The sequence below is a fragment of the Meriones unguiculatus genome, chromosome 1 (assembly GCF_030254825.1).
Source record: "Meriones unguiculatus strain TT.TT164.6M chromosome 1, Bangor_MerUng_6.1, whole genome shotgun sequence".
Taxonomy (NCBI): domain Eukaryota; kingdom Metazoa; phylum Chordata; class Mammalia; order Rodentia; family Muridae; genus Meriones; species Meriones unguiculatus.
In genome coordinates, this window is record NC_083349.1 from 125,545,618 (window position 1) to 125,561,785 (window position 16,168).

Below are 16,168 nucleotides of genomic sequence, written 5' to 3' on the forward strand. Positions count from 1 at the left end.
GAGGTTGCTCTGATTGAGTTATGTTATCCACTCCAAACCATATGACAAGGCCAAGATACTAATGGCTTTCTCATTTATATTTAATGCAGCAATAATAAATGGATCTAAAGTGGGGAGTTACTTACGCAGCGAATATGGGAGAAGGCTGCGTGGTACTTCTGTAAATGTGAATCCGTGTCTATGCAAATTCCACTGTCAGCCTTGATGAGATAATACAAGCAACTGTAGTTTTCAAATCAAAGGAAGGATGTATTACTCTTCAATCAGCACATGCCCCAACTTCTCCTTCTGGGTCTTCTCCTGCTCTTCCAGTTGCTCCTGGGATACAAGTTCACAGCTTCCAATGAATCTGTCCAAATGTACCTTCACTGTCCTGTGTGTATCTTCAGGTGTGTCTTACAAAGTCCCCACAATTGAGTTATATACAGAACCACAAGACTGGAGAGTTGACTCAGTGGCCAAGAGCACTTGGCGTGAAAGCATCTGCTGAATTCAATTCCCCAATACCCACAAAGACCTGAGCATGGTATGCCTGTAACTCCAGTGTTAGGGAGTAGAGACAGGGCAGACCCCAGAAGCTCACTGGCCGGCCAGCCTAGATAGAACCTCAAGCTCCAGACTATTGAGACCCTGACTCAAAGAAAAATAAAGTGGCAATCTCATTTCTCTAGGACAATACCCATGAGCCCATAGAAGCAGGGCTGCCTGAGACCTGCCGTCCTAGCTAGAGATAGATGCTCAGCTGCCTTGGCCCTGCAGGCTATGAACCCCACTCCTCAGCAGCAGGAAGCAATGATAACCAGATGTGGCTCTCTGAATTCCAGCTGTTCCCAAAGCCAAGGGAGGGTCAAGGCCTTGCCTAACTCTTTCAGTCAGATTTCCCTGATCCCTTTTTAAAATTAAGGCTATTTTCCAAAGTGGAGGAAGAGGGAAGCAAACCAGAACAAAAAGCAGAAGTCTATGCATTCCCTCACTACTTCCACTCCAGTGCGGTACTGGGGGTATCTGGAGGCATCTGAACCATGTTATTTTCTGGTATTTTGGCCTCTTTAGCCTGATTTTTTTTTTTTTTTTTTATCTTTAGTATGAAGCCATTTCATACTTTTTGGAATCTGAGACAGATTCCTAAACAAATGTCCTAGGAGGTGGGTGTGGGCGGATGCTGGACAGAATGCAGAATCCACTCAGTCTTGGAAAGCTTTCTGGTCTGCTCCCTGATGGTTATCCCCACAGCTGGGAGAGTCTGCTTCTCTGAACCAGGAAGCTTCTTCCAGACAGGGCCACAATGACCCCATAATGTTAACGAGAAGATAAACGCTTATAACACTTTGTTCCAAGGAAGAGTCGGGCAGCAGGCATATCACTCGAGAAGTCACCTTTGATGTCACCATTCACCTGGTCATGGTACTGGACAAAGAAATGCACCAATGACACCTCAGTTATCAGTCACACTGTCCTCAGAAGAGATGGCGACAAGGGTATGTGGAGGGTAGATATGGAAGGTTACCACAAGCAGACCCTTTCAAAGAGCAAACTACGAAAACATAGGGCAGATGGATGCCTGAGTTCCCAGAGCTCAGAAAAGGTACCATGGAGATTTTTAATCTCTTCAAACACCCCAAGAGTGCCAGTTTCCTCATCACTCAGTGGGCTACTGATGCTACACTCACCTCCCCTAAGACCCTGACTCCGAGTACAGACCTCCCTTTCAGGTGCCACACTAGCCTTAGTTCTCGTCTCACTGCAAGGTCTCAGCCCCCACTGTGAGCAGACTCCTCATCTCTCCTGCTTGCCAGCTGTTTCAGTCTCTCTTGTTTTGTCCCTCTCAGTCCAGCAAACAGGGATTCAAATCCTGACCTATGGTGTGCCCCCACTTCTCTGGCTGGGCCATCCAGCTTTAGCTCAGCTCACTGCAACAGGAATATGAGACAGATGTCACAGTGCATCTGCCATCCGTAAGCAGAAAGAGATGAATGTGGTGACAAGTCAGCTTCCACCTTTTTGTTCAGTTCAAGACCTCGGCCCATGGAATGATGCCACACACACTTTAGGGTAAGTCTGTCTGTCCCAATAAACCCGACCTAGAAACACCCTCATGGCTGATTCCAGAACCTGTCAACTTGACAGTCAATATTAACCATCAAAGTGGGTGACCTGTCTTCTTAGATCACAAAGAAACACAGCTGCAGGCCAGCACACTTCTTCCCAGTACCACGTCATAGCCACAGCGCCACCACACAGCCTTCCCTCAGTAAGCCCGGGCGCCTCCTAACCAGAGACAAGAGTGGCCGCGGCTGCCTCTGTGGGGCATGCTCATGATGTCACTAGACTGAGTCACTCCCCCTGGCATACAGACCAGGGACACTGTTTCCAACTAAAAATAAATAACTCTTCTGACCTTTGCACCACACATTCTGCTCTTCTTGCAGTAACACCACTCAGAGCAGTTTCCAATTGTCTCTATCACTCCTGCCAGCACTGTCACAGCAACCAGAGCAAACCACTGCACAGACACCACCACTGACCCAGTTGGCTCGGATCCCAGCATCCATTGCTTCTCACCTCACCAGGCCCATGAGCACGTGGACACGCTCCTTGGTAACTGCTTCTGAAAATGCCTTCAAGTGGTCAGCCCTTGCGTCTCCTTCTTTCCTTGCTGTCCCCTCTGGAGACAGCCCTTTCCTGGCCAACCCTCCGTTCATGCTTTTCATGAAGTTGGAAGGTGCCACAACTCAACTTTGAAATTTTTTCCCATACTGAGCATCGCATATCTTATTACTTCAAGCAGTGGCCACTGGTCAGAATCCCATTCTTTCCATCTCAGTGTGGATAACCTTTTAACATAGGTTCTGGGGACAGTGGCCAACACAGCATCCCCACTAGGCTTTCCCATAACCATCACAGTTTCAGCATGCCTACAAAGGAATGTTCTAGCCCTTTCTGAGTCCAAACCTTCTCCAGCCGGTCCTTTCCCTCAGTATCTTTATAATGTTTACAAGCCTTCCCATTTTTCTCATGATGTCTTATGGGATTTATCTTTAAGATATACCCAGTGAGTTTTCACTTTTCTTCAGTTCTTCTGTGCCTGGGAAATACACTGCCATTTTGTTTTGTCTTAATGCCATCATGATTTCTTTAAGTAGTCTCAGGAACAAGATTCTACTTCTCTGCCCTTCACCCTCTGTGTCTAATTCCTATCACAGCCAACAACATGAGTCTACTCAGGTAGAATTCAGATTCCCTTTATCCTCTACTTAATTAAAACTGCACAGGTTTCCCATGATGCAACCTGAAATCCCTGAATGGGGGTGGGAGGGTCATGCCCAAATACCCAGATTCCTGCCATCTCTGGACCTAGCCTGACTCTGGCTGGCTTTTTCAAGCTCCCTACAAGACACCCCGTCCTCCATGGAGGTCCTGCAAGCTGCCAGGATGCACTGCTTTCAGGCCTCAGTGACCTCAGGTTCTCTCAACAATGTTCTTGCAAAGGTGCTAATTAGTTCATGCTCATAGCTCCTTGAAGTTCAAGTTCAAATCCCACCTACATGAGCCTAGCGCAGTGGCACATGCTTGTAATCCCAGCACTCAGGGAGGCAGAGACAGGATGATCTCTATGAATTCAAGGCCAGCTTGGTGTGCAAAGTAAGTCTAGGACAGCCAAGGCTACACAGGAAACCCTATCTCAAAAAAAAAAAAAAAAAACCAACCAACCACCCAACCAAAACAAAACAAAAACAAAAAGAAAACAAAAATTCCTGCTATATGTATACTTATAAAGCTTCCCCTACTTTCCTCTGCATCTGTGTCTTGTCAGCTATCATATTTTTTTCCTCACCCCCATCAGCTGTACATGGTCTCTCCCCATGGTTGTTCCTACCCCATCTTCACACTTCTGCCTGACAAACTGCAAGAGCCAGTCCCGGTGCTGCTGTGTTGATGGCAAGTTCTGAGTTATTAGAGCACCATGCACACATGAGAGCACATTAGAGCACATGCACACATTGTTCCTTATTTTGTCAGAGTGTGAATGAACACAGGAGACCCCCCCAGATGATTCACAAAAGTGACAACAGCCTCCTGAACCTGTCACTAAGCTCCAGCATGAGAATAGCAACATCATTCTCACACAGTGAAAACAAGCAGCCAAAGAGAAGTCTGTTACAATGCATAAATTTAACAGTTGGTATCTACAACACTCCCTAAAAGTCATCCAGGAGAGCCCTGCTAGGAATTCACCTACACCCTTCGTTTAAGAGGGGTAGAAAATTCTATTTAGGCAGTCCAACTGTCCCTGGCACTGGCCTGAGACTTTGATAGTAAGAAGTAAGAAAAGGTCTCTAAGCCTTCCTTTCTAGGGTCCAAAGGTACCTGTGAGGAAGGCAGTGGTGAGGAGAGGTGGTGTCTTCCAGCCAGGTCTTGGTGTTCTGCTGTGCTTATTAGCATTCAGGTGCCTCTTCCCTTAGGTAGAAGAAAGAAGTCTCTATACTAAGGCTCCATCCAGCTGAAAAAGAGAGCCCTGATGAAACCAGACTCAGTAGAGCACAAGGTACCTAGGAAGCAAGAGAATGGAGAGAGGTCAGCACACAAATAGCAGGAGGATGGTTAAGGCCAGGTTGCTAAGAAGGAGCAAGATGTTGACACTGATCTTCCTGCGTACAAACCCAAAGGAATGCTGGGTAAACAGCTTTCTGAAACCCTACCTCATTAAACATCAGTGTAGCATTATAGTTCACTACAGAAATAACGATAGTTCACTAGGTAACCAAAATTCCATCAAGAAGTTAACATCTGGTGTTTAATTTCTTGAGCTCTTTACATATCTGTGATATTAATCTCCTGTAGCATGTAGGCTTGGTGAAGATCTTTTCCTAGTCTGTAGGCTGTTGTTTTGTTCTATTGACAGTGTCCTTTGCCTTACAAAAGCTTTTCAGTTTCAGGAGATCCCATATATTGATTGTTTCTCTTAGAACCTGAGCTGTTGGTGGTCTGTTCAGTTGTCTCCTGTGCCAATGAGTTAGAGGCTCTTCCTCACTTTTTCTTCTAATAGATTTAGTATGTCTGGTTTTATGTTGAGGTCTTTGGATTTTAGTTTAGTGCAGGGTGATAAATATAGGCCTATTTGCATTTTTTTACATGTAGATATCCAACTAGGCCAGCACCATTTGCAGAAGATGCTATCATTTTTACATTGTATGCAAAGACCAAGAGTCCATAGGTGTATGGGTTTATTTCTGGGTCTTCAATTCAATTCCACTGATCTACCAGTCGGTCTCTATGCCAGTACCATGCAGTTTTTATTACTGTTGCTCTATAGTACAGCCTGAGACAGGGATGGAGATACTTCCAGAAGAGCTATTAAATTAAACACCAAACAAACCAAATTATCCAATTAAAAAGCGGGGTACACAGCTAAACAGAGAATTCTCAAAAGAGAAATATCAAATGGCCAAGAAGCACTTAAAGAAATGTTCAACGTCCTTACTGATCAGGGAAATGAAAAAAAAAAAGTGACTCTGAGATTACATCTTACACCTATCAGACTGGCTAAGATAAAAAAAAAAAACCCTCAAGTGATAGCACATGCTGGCAAGGTTGTAAAGAAGAGGGAACACTACTCTATTGTTGGTACAATCTTGTATAGCCAATTTGGAAATCAATTTAGTATTTTCTCAGAAAATTGGGAACAGCTCTACCTCAAGACTCAGCATATACCCAACAAGAACATTTGCTCAACTATGTTCATAGTAGCTTTGTTCATAACAGCCAGAAACTGGAAACAGCCCAGATGTCCCTCAACCAAAAAAATGGATCAACTGTGGTACATCTATACAATTAAATACTATTCAGCTATTAAAAACAAGGACTTCACGAAATCTGCAGGCAACTGATAGATCTGGAAAAGATAATCCTGATAGAAGTAACCCAGACCCAGAAAGACACACATGATATATATTCACTTATAAGCAGATATTAGCCATATAATACCTCATAGCCATACTACAATACACAGACCTCAAGAAGCTAAGTAACAAGGAGGATCCTAGGGAGGACACTTAATTCTCATTCATAAGGGCAAACAGAATAGACACCAGAAGCTGTTGAGGAGAGGGAACAGGATGAGGGCCTTCCATAGATATCCTCTAAAAGACTCCACCCAGAAGGGGATCCCAGCAGGGGATCAAAGCAGATACTGAGACTCACAGTCAAACTTGGGGCAGAATACAGGGAGTCTTGTGGAAGAGTGAAAGGATAGAAGAATCTGGAGGGGACAGGAGCTCCACAAGAAGACCAACAGAGTCAGCAAATCTGGACCCGGGGCGGGGCTGAGAGGGGGAATCTGTGGAAATTGATGCACCAACCAAGGACCATGCATGGAGAGGACTTAGACCCCCTGCTCAAATGTAGCTGATAGGCAGTTTAGTCTCCACGTGGGTCATCTAGTAAGGGGACCAGGAGCTGTCTCTAACATGAACTCTGTTGCCTTCTCTTTGATCACTTCCCCCTGGTGAGGCAGCCTTGCCAAGCCACAGAAAATGAGGACTCAGGCAGTCCTGAAGAGATTTAATAGTCTGGGGTCAGTTGGTAAGGGAGGAGGGCTCTCCCTTTCTGAGGACTAGGGGATGGGCATAGGGGAAAAGAGGGAGGGAAAGTGGGACAGGGATGAGACAAGGGAGGGGGCTACAATCAGAATGTTAAAGCAAATAAATTTAAAAGTAATAAATTAATAAAAAAAAGAAGTTACCAGATCAATCCATTGTCAAGGACCATCCTCCAGTCCTCAGCTACCCAGCTCTTTCCCTGTGTGATTCCTAAGGGATGTGGTTATTGTTGGTCTCTATAGATGCTCACTGGAAAGTCTCTTTCTATCACATAAAACAACACCAGAAAACACAACTCAAGAATGCATAATGAGCAAAATAGAATTAGAAGAAATAAGAGCCATGGGAAACAGAATGAGGGCGGGAGCTAATTCGCCGTTAGTAATTACACTAAATGTTCTAAATGGGATGCAGAAAAATCTACAGGGCTGGTGGGAGTGCAAAGCACTTAGGCCTGTTTGGAAAATACTTTGCAGCTCTTGATTAAAGTTAAGGGCAGCCTATGACCCTAGAGTTGCCTGGGATAAATTAAAAGGCAGATACACACTAAGTTTTACATATATATGATCAAAATGGCACCATCCACACTAGGTTATAGGTGAAAACAACCCACATGTCCATGAAAACGTTTTGGTCCTGAAAGAGCTACAGTACTGATTCACACTAAGACCAAGATGACTGTGTGTGTGTGTGTGTGTGTGTGTGTGTGTGTGTGTGTGTATGCATGTGTGTGTATATGCTCACCTGCGAAGTTAGGTATGGAGACCAGAGATTGATACTGGGATGTCCTTCCTAAATCACTATCATTTTTTTTTTAACCAGAAGTTCACCATCTGGCCGAGGCTGGGGGCCAGTAAGCCTGAGATCCTTCTGTCTCTGCCTCCTAGCCCTGAAGCTGCAGAAGCCATGCCTTTCACATGTGTTTTGGGGGATTGAACTTGAGTCCTTAGCAAGCACTTTACCCATTTCCTCATCCAGAAGATCAATCTTGAATACACTATACTAAGTTAAAGACACTGGGCACAGAAGCTCTTCATTATATGACACTACTCATAAGCAAGAAGTCCCAATACGCAAACCCATGGAGAGCGAAACTTTGCTGAGACTCAGTGGATGGACATAGGTTATTAGAGACTACTAAAAGCATTCTGGAAACCAGATAACTGTGACAGGCACAAGACCATCTGCAAGCATGCTCAAAATTTCTGCACAGGGACTCTAGGATGTGAGTGACAGATCTGAGAAACTATTAGTTTAAGTAGGGGTAAAGGGGGAGGGAGGGAGGCCGGGAAGGAGGGAGGAAGGAAGGAAATAGCACAAGCTCCTGGATGAAGCAGGAGTTTAAGGTAAGACTGCACAGACTACACCAGAATTTCTAGATCTTTTGCTTTTCTTCAAGTATCTCTTTGCTCACCAAGATTGTAACACCCCTGTCTGAACTGTTTGTTCTGATAGGTTTTTGGTCATGGAACATAGAGCACCAGTGGCCATTTTCTGCCCCAACCTGAAAAAGCTTCCCGGTCCTTTAAAGAGGACTTCAAGAGCAGCCATATAGGTGACAAGAAGGAAGATGCATTCTGGTATACAGACCCATGTCTCTTTGGTGTGTCCCTCTCTCTTTCTCTTCCCTTACACTAAAACATCAAGCTTTGCCCATACACTCATGAGCATATTGCTCAAGGCTGAGGCCTTCAACACGCTGTTTCCCAACAGAGACCTAAGCTCTACTCCTAAGCCTCTCACCTGAATGCAACTGGCCTTGAATGGCTGCACTACAGCTATTCCAGAATATGCCACCACGTGGCTACTGGTCTATTCTCCGCTTTCACGTGGCAGTAGCTTCTGACTCTGGAGACAAGAGACAACATGTTCCTTCTAGAGCGCTGCCTTTCTGCTGCTGTTCCCACATAGGAAGAGCCTAGAAATAGCACTGCAACCACCAGCAGGAAAGTGACACTCTGCTCAGACTGCACAGTGGTGACAGGAGCCTTTCTGAGCCACATCAAGTAGAACTTTGCAAAGACCAGAAAATTCTCTGCCTGGGCTCTGAGCTAGGAGCTCAGTGTCCCTGCCCTTCAACCTCTCAGGCTGCAAAGCCCACTGACTCCCTCATTCTCAAAGCTCATGGTTACAAACCCTGTTTGCATCTGCCCTGGAAAAAATGGGCACAATTAAGGCATGGAAGTAGAGGGAGATGGGGGAGAAGGGGACTGTGGGAGGAAATGAGAGGGAAACGGGGTGAATATGATCAAAATATATTATACACCCTGTGGAAATAACACAATAGACCCTGGTACTATGTATAATTAACATGTGTTAATTAAGAGCATAAAAAAACATGAGCTGTATACAGGATGCCTTCTACAGTGTTGAATCACTTGCATTTTTAAATGTATTCTGTTATTTATGGGCAGGTGTGTGTCTGTGTGGTGTCTGTGTATCTGTGTCTGGGCATGTGCCTGCAGGTGTCTCCAGAGACTATAATGTAGCATCAGATTCCCCAGAGCTATAGTTAGAGGCATTGTGAGATGCCGATGTCTGGTCCTCTCCAAGAGGACTGCTTGTGACTCCAAGTCACTGCTTACTACTAAGCCATCTCTCCAGCCCCTAATTTGCATTTTCAAAGATAAGTTAAGTTGTCTGTTGACACTATTAATGGTGGTAAAAGTGTTTTAAGTTATCTCTCATTTGCTGACTGAGTTAGCAAAGAGAATACACAAAGAACAATAAATTTGCTATTTTTTGAAGTGCAGGTGCCCCTCCCTTGGCTGTCTGTCATGCATATTGTAGCATTCACTTCCCAGGCAAGGACTGTGTCTCCAGAGTGTCTGGCACCGCCCAACCAGTGGCACGAGCCAGTGATGAGACTGCACAGCACAGCCTGTGGGTGCTCATCCCTCTCCATGTGCCCCAGTGAGCCCTGCCACTTATTCATGGCCCATCTACAGATAGCAACAGAGTATATGTTAGTCACACCCTCTATCTCCCACATGTACTTGGGCTTCTGCTGAGACACAGATAGGTGTGACTGGGGCAGAGATAAGCAAGAATTCCCTGTCCTTAAGAATTCTGCACAGCATGGAGCCCCATGTCTACCCATGAGCCTTCTAGTAATTAACAAAATTCCTTTGTTTGTCCCAAGAGCAAATATAAAGTATTGAACGGGACGTCTCATTTCCTAGCAGGCAATCCCAACAGCATCTAATTCCCTCCTTCTTATGAACATGGACGCCACCACAAAGTATAAAAGCCCTCCTCCCCCCAAAAAAAGCCAACCGCGTGCAGAAAATATGGAGAAATGATCTCACTGATTCCTTTCATCAGGTGTATGCATATCTCTATATAAAAGGGTTGCATGTGATCACACCTTATTAAATAAAGGCAGTCACTAAAATAACCAGGAGAATACAGAGTGGGGATCATTACTTGGCACTTTTCCCAGCACATCCAACCCACAGCTCAGGAGATGCATGTGCGTCAAGATAGCCATAGCAGCTCAACACAAAACCATACTTACTACAAACATTATGAGATTTCCTTTTTCAATTTTGTTTGTTATTAGACTGCAAAGGCGTAAACCTTGTAGGTGATAATCCGCTGCCCTCTGAAACTGTGGGGTAGGCCTGGTAGACCTTCGTAGTCTACCGGCTAAGAAACCAGCCAAGCAAAGTGGTGTGGACAATCCAGGGGAGTTTGAGCAACTCTGGTGTGAGGAGCCAAAGCCAGATGTGCTCTCAAGTGAGTTTCAGGAGGAAATGACTTTAGAGAGGAAAAAAAGGGGAGAGGAGTCCAGGAGGGAGATTGGGGGAAAGGAAGGAAAAGGAGGGTAAATGATAGAGTACTGGTGAGAAGGAGGGAGGAAAAAAAAAAGAGGATAAGAGGGAGGGAGAAAAGGGAGAAGTTAAAGAAGAGAGGGAGCAGAGGGAAGGAAGGACCGTGTAACTTTGAAAAGGTAGTAAGAAGGAAGAGATGAGGAGGAGAAAAGCGGGGGGGAGGCCAAAGCTGCTTCCAGGTTTTCATTCTGAGCAGTGGAGCCTCTGAGATGTGAGTGGCAAAGCATCCCTCACACCACACGTGCAACTTCGAGAAACCAGGCAGGTGGCAAGCATGGTACCCGTAGGTTGCTCTGGGCCAGAGAGAAGAACTGTGTCTATGCTGTAGTCAGGAGAGAGTCAAGAGCTCACCTGAGTACCAGAAGAAAGGGCAATAGAAGTCTGAGCATGTACCTCACCCTCTAATGGGAACCCACAGAGACACAAAGCATGGGATCTCCGTAGCAATCAGTGTGGCCAAAGCTATGCTCAGTGTCCGTTCAGAAGTCAGGGGACAGGGCAGCACCAGGGAGCCATCACACAGGAGGAGCAATGGGTGAAGTGTGAGGTCTCAGTTTTGGGAGCCACTGCAAGAGCAAACACTGGAAGACTTAACTGGGAATCACAAGCTGAATCAATAACAGAATGGCATCCCCATGAGTGAGAAAGAGCTGACACTTCACGTGCTGGTGTGCAAAGATGTCTAAGACACACCTGGGAAGAAAAAGGGCAACAGGCAAAACATTTGCAGATTGATATTGCATTCATGAGCATGACTGAAGTCACACAGTTGTTCTAGAGAATAACAAAAGAGAGAGAGAGAGAGAGAGAGAGAGAGAGAAAGAAAGAAAGAAAGAAAGAGGGAAGGAGGGAGGGAGGGAGGGAAGGAGCGAGGGACAAAGGACATTGGTGATCATCTTAATCCAAACAAGAATGTACTCTTTGCTCTTGTTTTAGAGGTGTCTGTACACGTTAGATTTTCAGAGGCTACCAATCTTGGCACAGTAAACTTTACCCATTACTTACTTTTCTCTGACACTGGGCCACATATGCCATATGTAACATACCACAAACTATGATTTAAAACCCCAAGGGAAGAGCCTCATTCCTTTTGCATTCCTGGCCCCACAAACAGGGCTTTCCTTCTCTTCTTTTTACTGCCCACCCCAATCTACACACACACACACACACACACAGAAAGAGGGAGGAGAGGGGGAGAGAGAGAGAGAGAATATTGACATTTAGCCTCTGCTCACCTGTTTGCGTCTACCACTACAAAGCAAGTGTGAGGAAAGACCTATGACTCCTTACACAGGCACACAACAAAAAGGACCCAAAAGGACCTGGATGCTTCTCCCCAGATCTTTCCATCCCCAAGCCCAGGATTGTCTTCTAGCTGCTGTTGGTCCTGAAAGATAGGATTTCAAAACCCAGTACAGCTGTAGGCAGGGAGGTTCTCACAGCGGCTGTGAGCAGAGGTTTCCACATGTGTGAGCTGCTGGAGCTCACTATGAATGGGGGTCTTGTCTGGCTCCAATAAAGCACCTCTCTGTTAGTATGCATACTATACTGAGTCTTGTCCACTGGGAAGCCACCCAGTGCTCCTCAGCAATCCCTTTGGTGTTGCCTTGAAGGGACCTATTTAACATTTTCCTCCTCTGTGGTAAATTAAGCCACTGAAGCATTTCTCAATGCAGGCATGAAGCACGTTCATTGGCTCATTGGATATCAATTAAGTGAGGTGTTTTTTTTGTTTTTAATTCTCTTGCTGGAATGAAAGGCCTCTGGTTATTCTACCATCATTCCCAATTCAAAGAAATTACTCATAAAAACGAAACTGATTCCCAAGCTTCAAGTTGCTCACAAAGAACCAATTGATTTACCCAACTGGATGCCGAAGCAGGCACAAAATAAGAATCTTGTTGCTGTCAGGACGTTACACTAGAAAAACTAATTTATTTAGAGCCGTGCGACAATAAAACACATTGTGACTTTAAAGAACTCAGAAAGCAGTTCCCCGGGCAACGTGCCTTAAAGAAGAATGAGGTGGGTTTGTATTTGCTGAGCAGAGGAAATTTCTCCAAAGAGCAAGATGCATTATTTTTCTATCCAAAACATATGTGTGCTGGGAGATATGGGAACTCTGACAAGGACAGCTTTCCTATGAATGGTCCTGTGTCCGAAGATTGGAGGCCTAGGCAGGAGGGAGAAGTGCCCTGTACCCTGTGATTCTGTACTGTCTGCCATGTGCATTTTAATGAATTGTATTCATGTTACATGCACAATGTAAGAGTAAGTATTTTTAGAGTTCATGAGTTAGTGTGGCTAGTCATTTCACAAGATCATATAGCTACACTATCACCAAACAAGACCTCAGGGCCAGTGAGAGGGCTGAGCTGGAAAAGGTGTCTGCCAGAAAGCCTGATGAACTGAGTTTGATGCCCAAGACCCACATGGTAAAGGAGATCCTTCCAACAACAACAACAACACACACACACACACACACGTATGCAATAAATAAATAGATAGATAAATAAATAAATACGCTTTTTTAATCTAAAATAATATCCCTCAGCTGTCTCTCACAGAGAAAGCTAGTCATTTCTGGCATGCACCAATGGTCTTACGTTTTCTGTAAAGTTCATACAAACAGAATCTGACTCTCTAAGCCTGGCTCCTTTTGTAGCTCTTGCTTTAAAAGCTAAAATTGAAATGACGTATTTCTTGGGAAAGCTCCATCAAGGCCATGCATTACTTTTCTGCAAGGCTATCTATGTGTCTAATGGCTCTAAATCAGTTCTTTCAACTCCCACTGATGAACAGAAGATGAAACTATGCAAGCAAAGAGTATACAGATAATTACTTCCCACTTAACAGAGCAAAAAGTGATGGGCCAATAAGGCCTTCTAAATATCTCAACCATGTAAATGTGCCCAGAGCTATTCTGAAGTGGCAATGTTAGGATCAAAGCCAGAAGAACAGGGGCATTTCTGAGGTCGTTTACAGGTTAGAAGGGCCCAGCCTCACATGGCAGTGCTCTAAACCTTATGTGGCACAAGTCCTCTCCATCATCACAACCAGGGACTTCAGGATACTGTGACTGAACACTGGTGGGGAGGGGGGTGACACAGTAAAGGTAGAGACACCAAAGACCCCAGCTTCATTGTGTGGAGACCTGAAAGGTTACTATTCCCATGGTCACAAACAGTGGTTTCTCAGAACGCTGGGAAAATGAGGTCCCAGGACTAAACCACACTATAAACCCCGCATAGAGAAGTGAAATCACAGTCACATCAACAATCTGTCATGGGGGCTGGAGCCAGGAAGGAGAGGTACGCTGTCACTAGGACCATTTACTACACAATCTGGTGGCACAGTGCCTTCTGAAGGGGGTGTTAGGTTTAGAAATAGAGACTTCATGACCCATGGGGGCTCACAGAGACTGAACCACCAACCAAAGAGCATGCATGGACTGAACCTAGACACCCTACATATGTAGCAGATGTGCGGCTTGGTTATCATGTAGCCTAACAATAGAGGTAGCAGCTGCTACCTGTCACTGGTTCCTTTCCCCTAGCTGGGCTGCCTTGAGATTCCCCAATGGGAGAGGATAGGAGGGAGGGGCCTGGATCAGGCTGCAAAGTGATTTTATATATATATGTGTGTGTGTGTGTGTGTGTGTAATATATATATATGTACATTATATACATATTATATATATACATAATTTCACACTATAAGACAATCACTGAAAATGTTTGATTTTGTAAGATATGACCAGTGGGCCAATTGAAGTGGTAGCCTGCAATCCTATAAATATGCAAGCAAAAAAAAAAAAAGTCAGAAAAACAAAAAGAAAAATGAATTGAAAATAGCTATCCATAGCTGCTAGGCAACCATACAAAAAAAATTTCACTTTAAACATGAATGGCCTAAAAGGATCAGTTAAAAGATGTAGGTAAAAGACCTTATCCGAAAAGTTAAAAGACCTTATCTGAAAAGTTGCTTTGTGAAGTACATGACAGTTAATGCAGAAATCACAGCTCCTCAAAGTAAAGTGAATAGAGTCCTTGGGGTTCTTGGTCACAGATGGGATATCAATATCCCAACCCTACAGGCTCAGGAAACTAAACAGAGATTTTAATAAATAAATAAATAAATAAATAAATAAATAAATAAATAAATAAAAATTAAACAAAAACAAAAGACTGTAAGAACCAGTCTGGGAAGCCTAGAGTAGAACAGTGGGCCTTCTGGATGTAATAGGACCACTACATTCAGAAGGTCATAGCCCTTGTGGCCTCCTGCGTAAGATCAACCCAATCAACATTCCATCATGGAAGATGAAAGAGTTCATGGGCTCTTACATCTAGCTGAGGAGATAATGACAATGATGGCTTCTGACAAATGGGAAGTTCATTTTCTTCAACAGTATGGCCCCTGATAGGTCCATCATGTTCTTGTGAACAGCCCCACACAGGACTATGTGGGCAACACAAATAAGACTCTGTGGGTTATTAAATTAAAGAAAAAAGAGGTCACAGAGTTAGGAGGGGATGAAGAATGTGGGTGGACCCAGGAGGAACTAAGGGGAGGGGTTGGGGAGTTAACATATGCATATACATTATATATGTTTATGAAATTCTCAAATTAACAAACAATTATATTAAAATATGAGTACAAGAACAAGAGAAAAACACAACCGTACACTGCATCATTTATAAGAAACTCACTGAAAAAGAAGCAGATTAAAAAGTTAAGGGGTGAATAAAAATCCACACATGCTAAAGCTAAAAAAAAAAAAAAAAAAAAAAAAAAAAAAAAAAAAAAGTGAATGACAGGAGTTCAAAACAAGAGGAACTTTTGGGCTGCAAAATAAAAAGGCAAATTCTACCAGAAGACAAAAACATGTACACACTCAACAACAGTGTGGCAAACACATAAGGCAAAGACGAAAAAACTACAGAGGAGAAGCAGCCGTTAGAGATTTAACACCCTCCTCAGGTGCTAAATGGGCAAATCCAGCAGGCGGAGAAACAGACCAGACAAAGTTCTGAACACCGCCAACGATCAACTTGATCAGTTTGATCCACAGCCTCTCATCTGAAATCTGGCTGCCATGAAACACCCTAAGCCATAAGCTATACAGAAATATAACAGCAAAAGAATAAAAGAACCAAGAAATCATGTCGAGTGTGCCCCTGCTTCACAACCCAAACCAGTAACTAAAGGATACCCAAAAAAAGCTCCAGGCCTTAAGACACCTAGGCTACCCTAGATACCATGAGAAAGAATCAATGTATGAACAAAATGGTAGAGAAAGAAAAAGGGGAAAAGGCACGACATACACACACACACACACACACACACACACACCATTCACGAGCAACAGAAATCACTGCAATCTTAACACAAAATGATGCTCAAAAAGAAAAGAAAAGGAGTGGAGTCTTAATTCATTTATGTGTTTCTACCTTGAGCTGAAAACTAAAGAAAATAATTAGCAGTTTCTAATTTCTACTATTTGTTTGCTCTTTTACGCAGGGCCAGCCATGGGGCCAGGGCGTATGGACTCTATCACTCTACCACTGAGCTACAGTTCTAGGCCCAAGCTCTCTCCGTTGCCATAGATAAGAAGATCTCATACATTCCCACCATGAGGTGTTCCTGAATTCACCGTTTGGATTGTCCTTTAACATCTATCTTTACATTTCCAAAAGCATGATATCTTCTGTCCTTAAAGGAACTCCACAAATA

At 44.1% G+C, this 16,168-nt stretch overlaps 1 protein-coding gene across 4 annotated transcripts in view; it reads right to left on the reverse strand.

The window, feature by feature from the left end:
* Window positions 1-16,168, reverse strand: part of Rnf144a (ring finger protein 144A) — a 114,220-nt gene that overhangs the window by 83,206 nt on the left and 14,846 nt on the right. Inside the window, exons 1-2 of one of the 4 annotated variants that reach the window (XM_021651274.2) lie at window positions 4,369-4,492; window positions 126-318 (exon numbers count right to left, since the gene is read on the reverse strand). The exons of 1 other annotated variant lie outside the window; for it this stretch is intronic. Coding sequence is in view for 1 of the 3 variants with exons in the window: in XM_060366371.1 (XP_060222354.1) it covers window positions 4,369-4,443 (75 nt within the window). In the remaining 2 variants the exon portion in view is untranslated. Of the gene's footprint in view, window positions 1-125; window positions 319-4,368; window positions 4,551-16,168 lie in introns of those variants that run through there. 2 more of the 4 variants (XM_060366371.1, XM_060366340.1) reach the window with 2 other exon arrangements.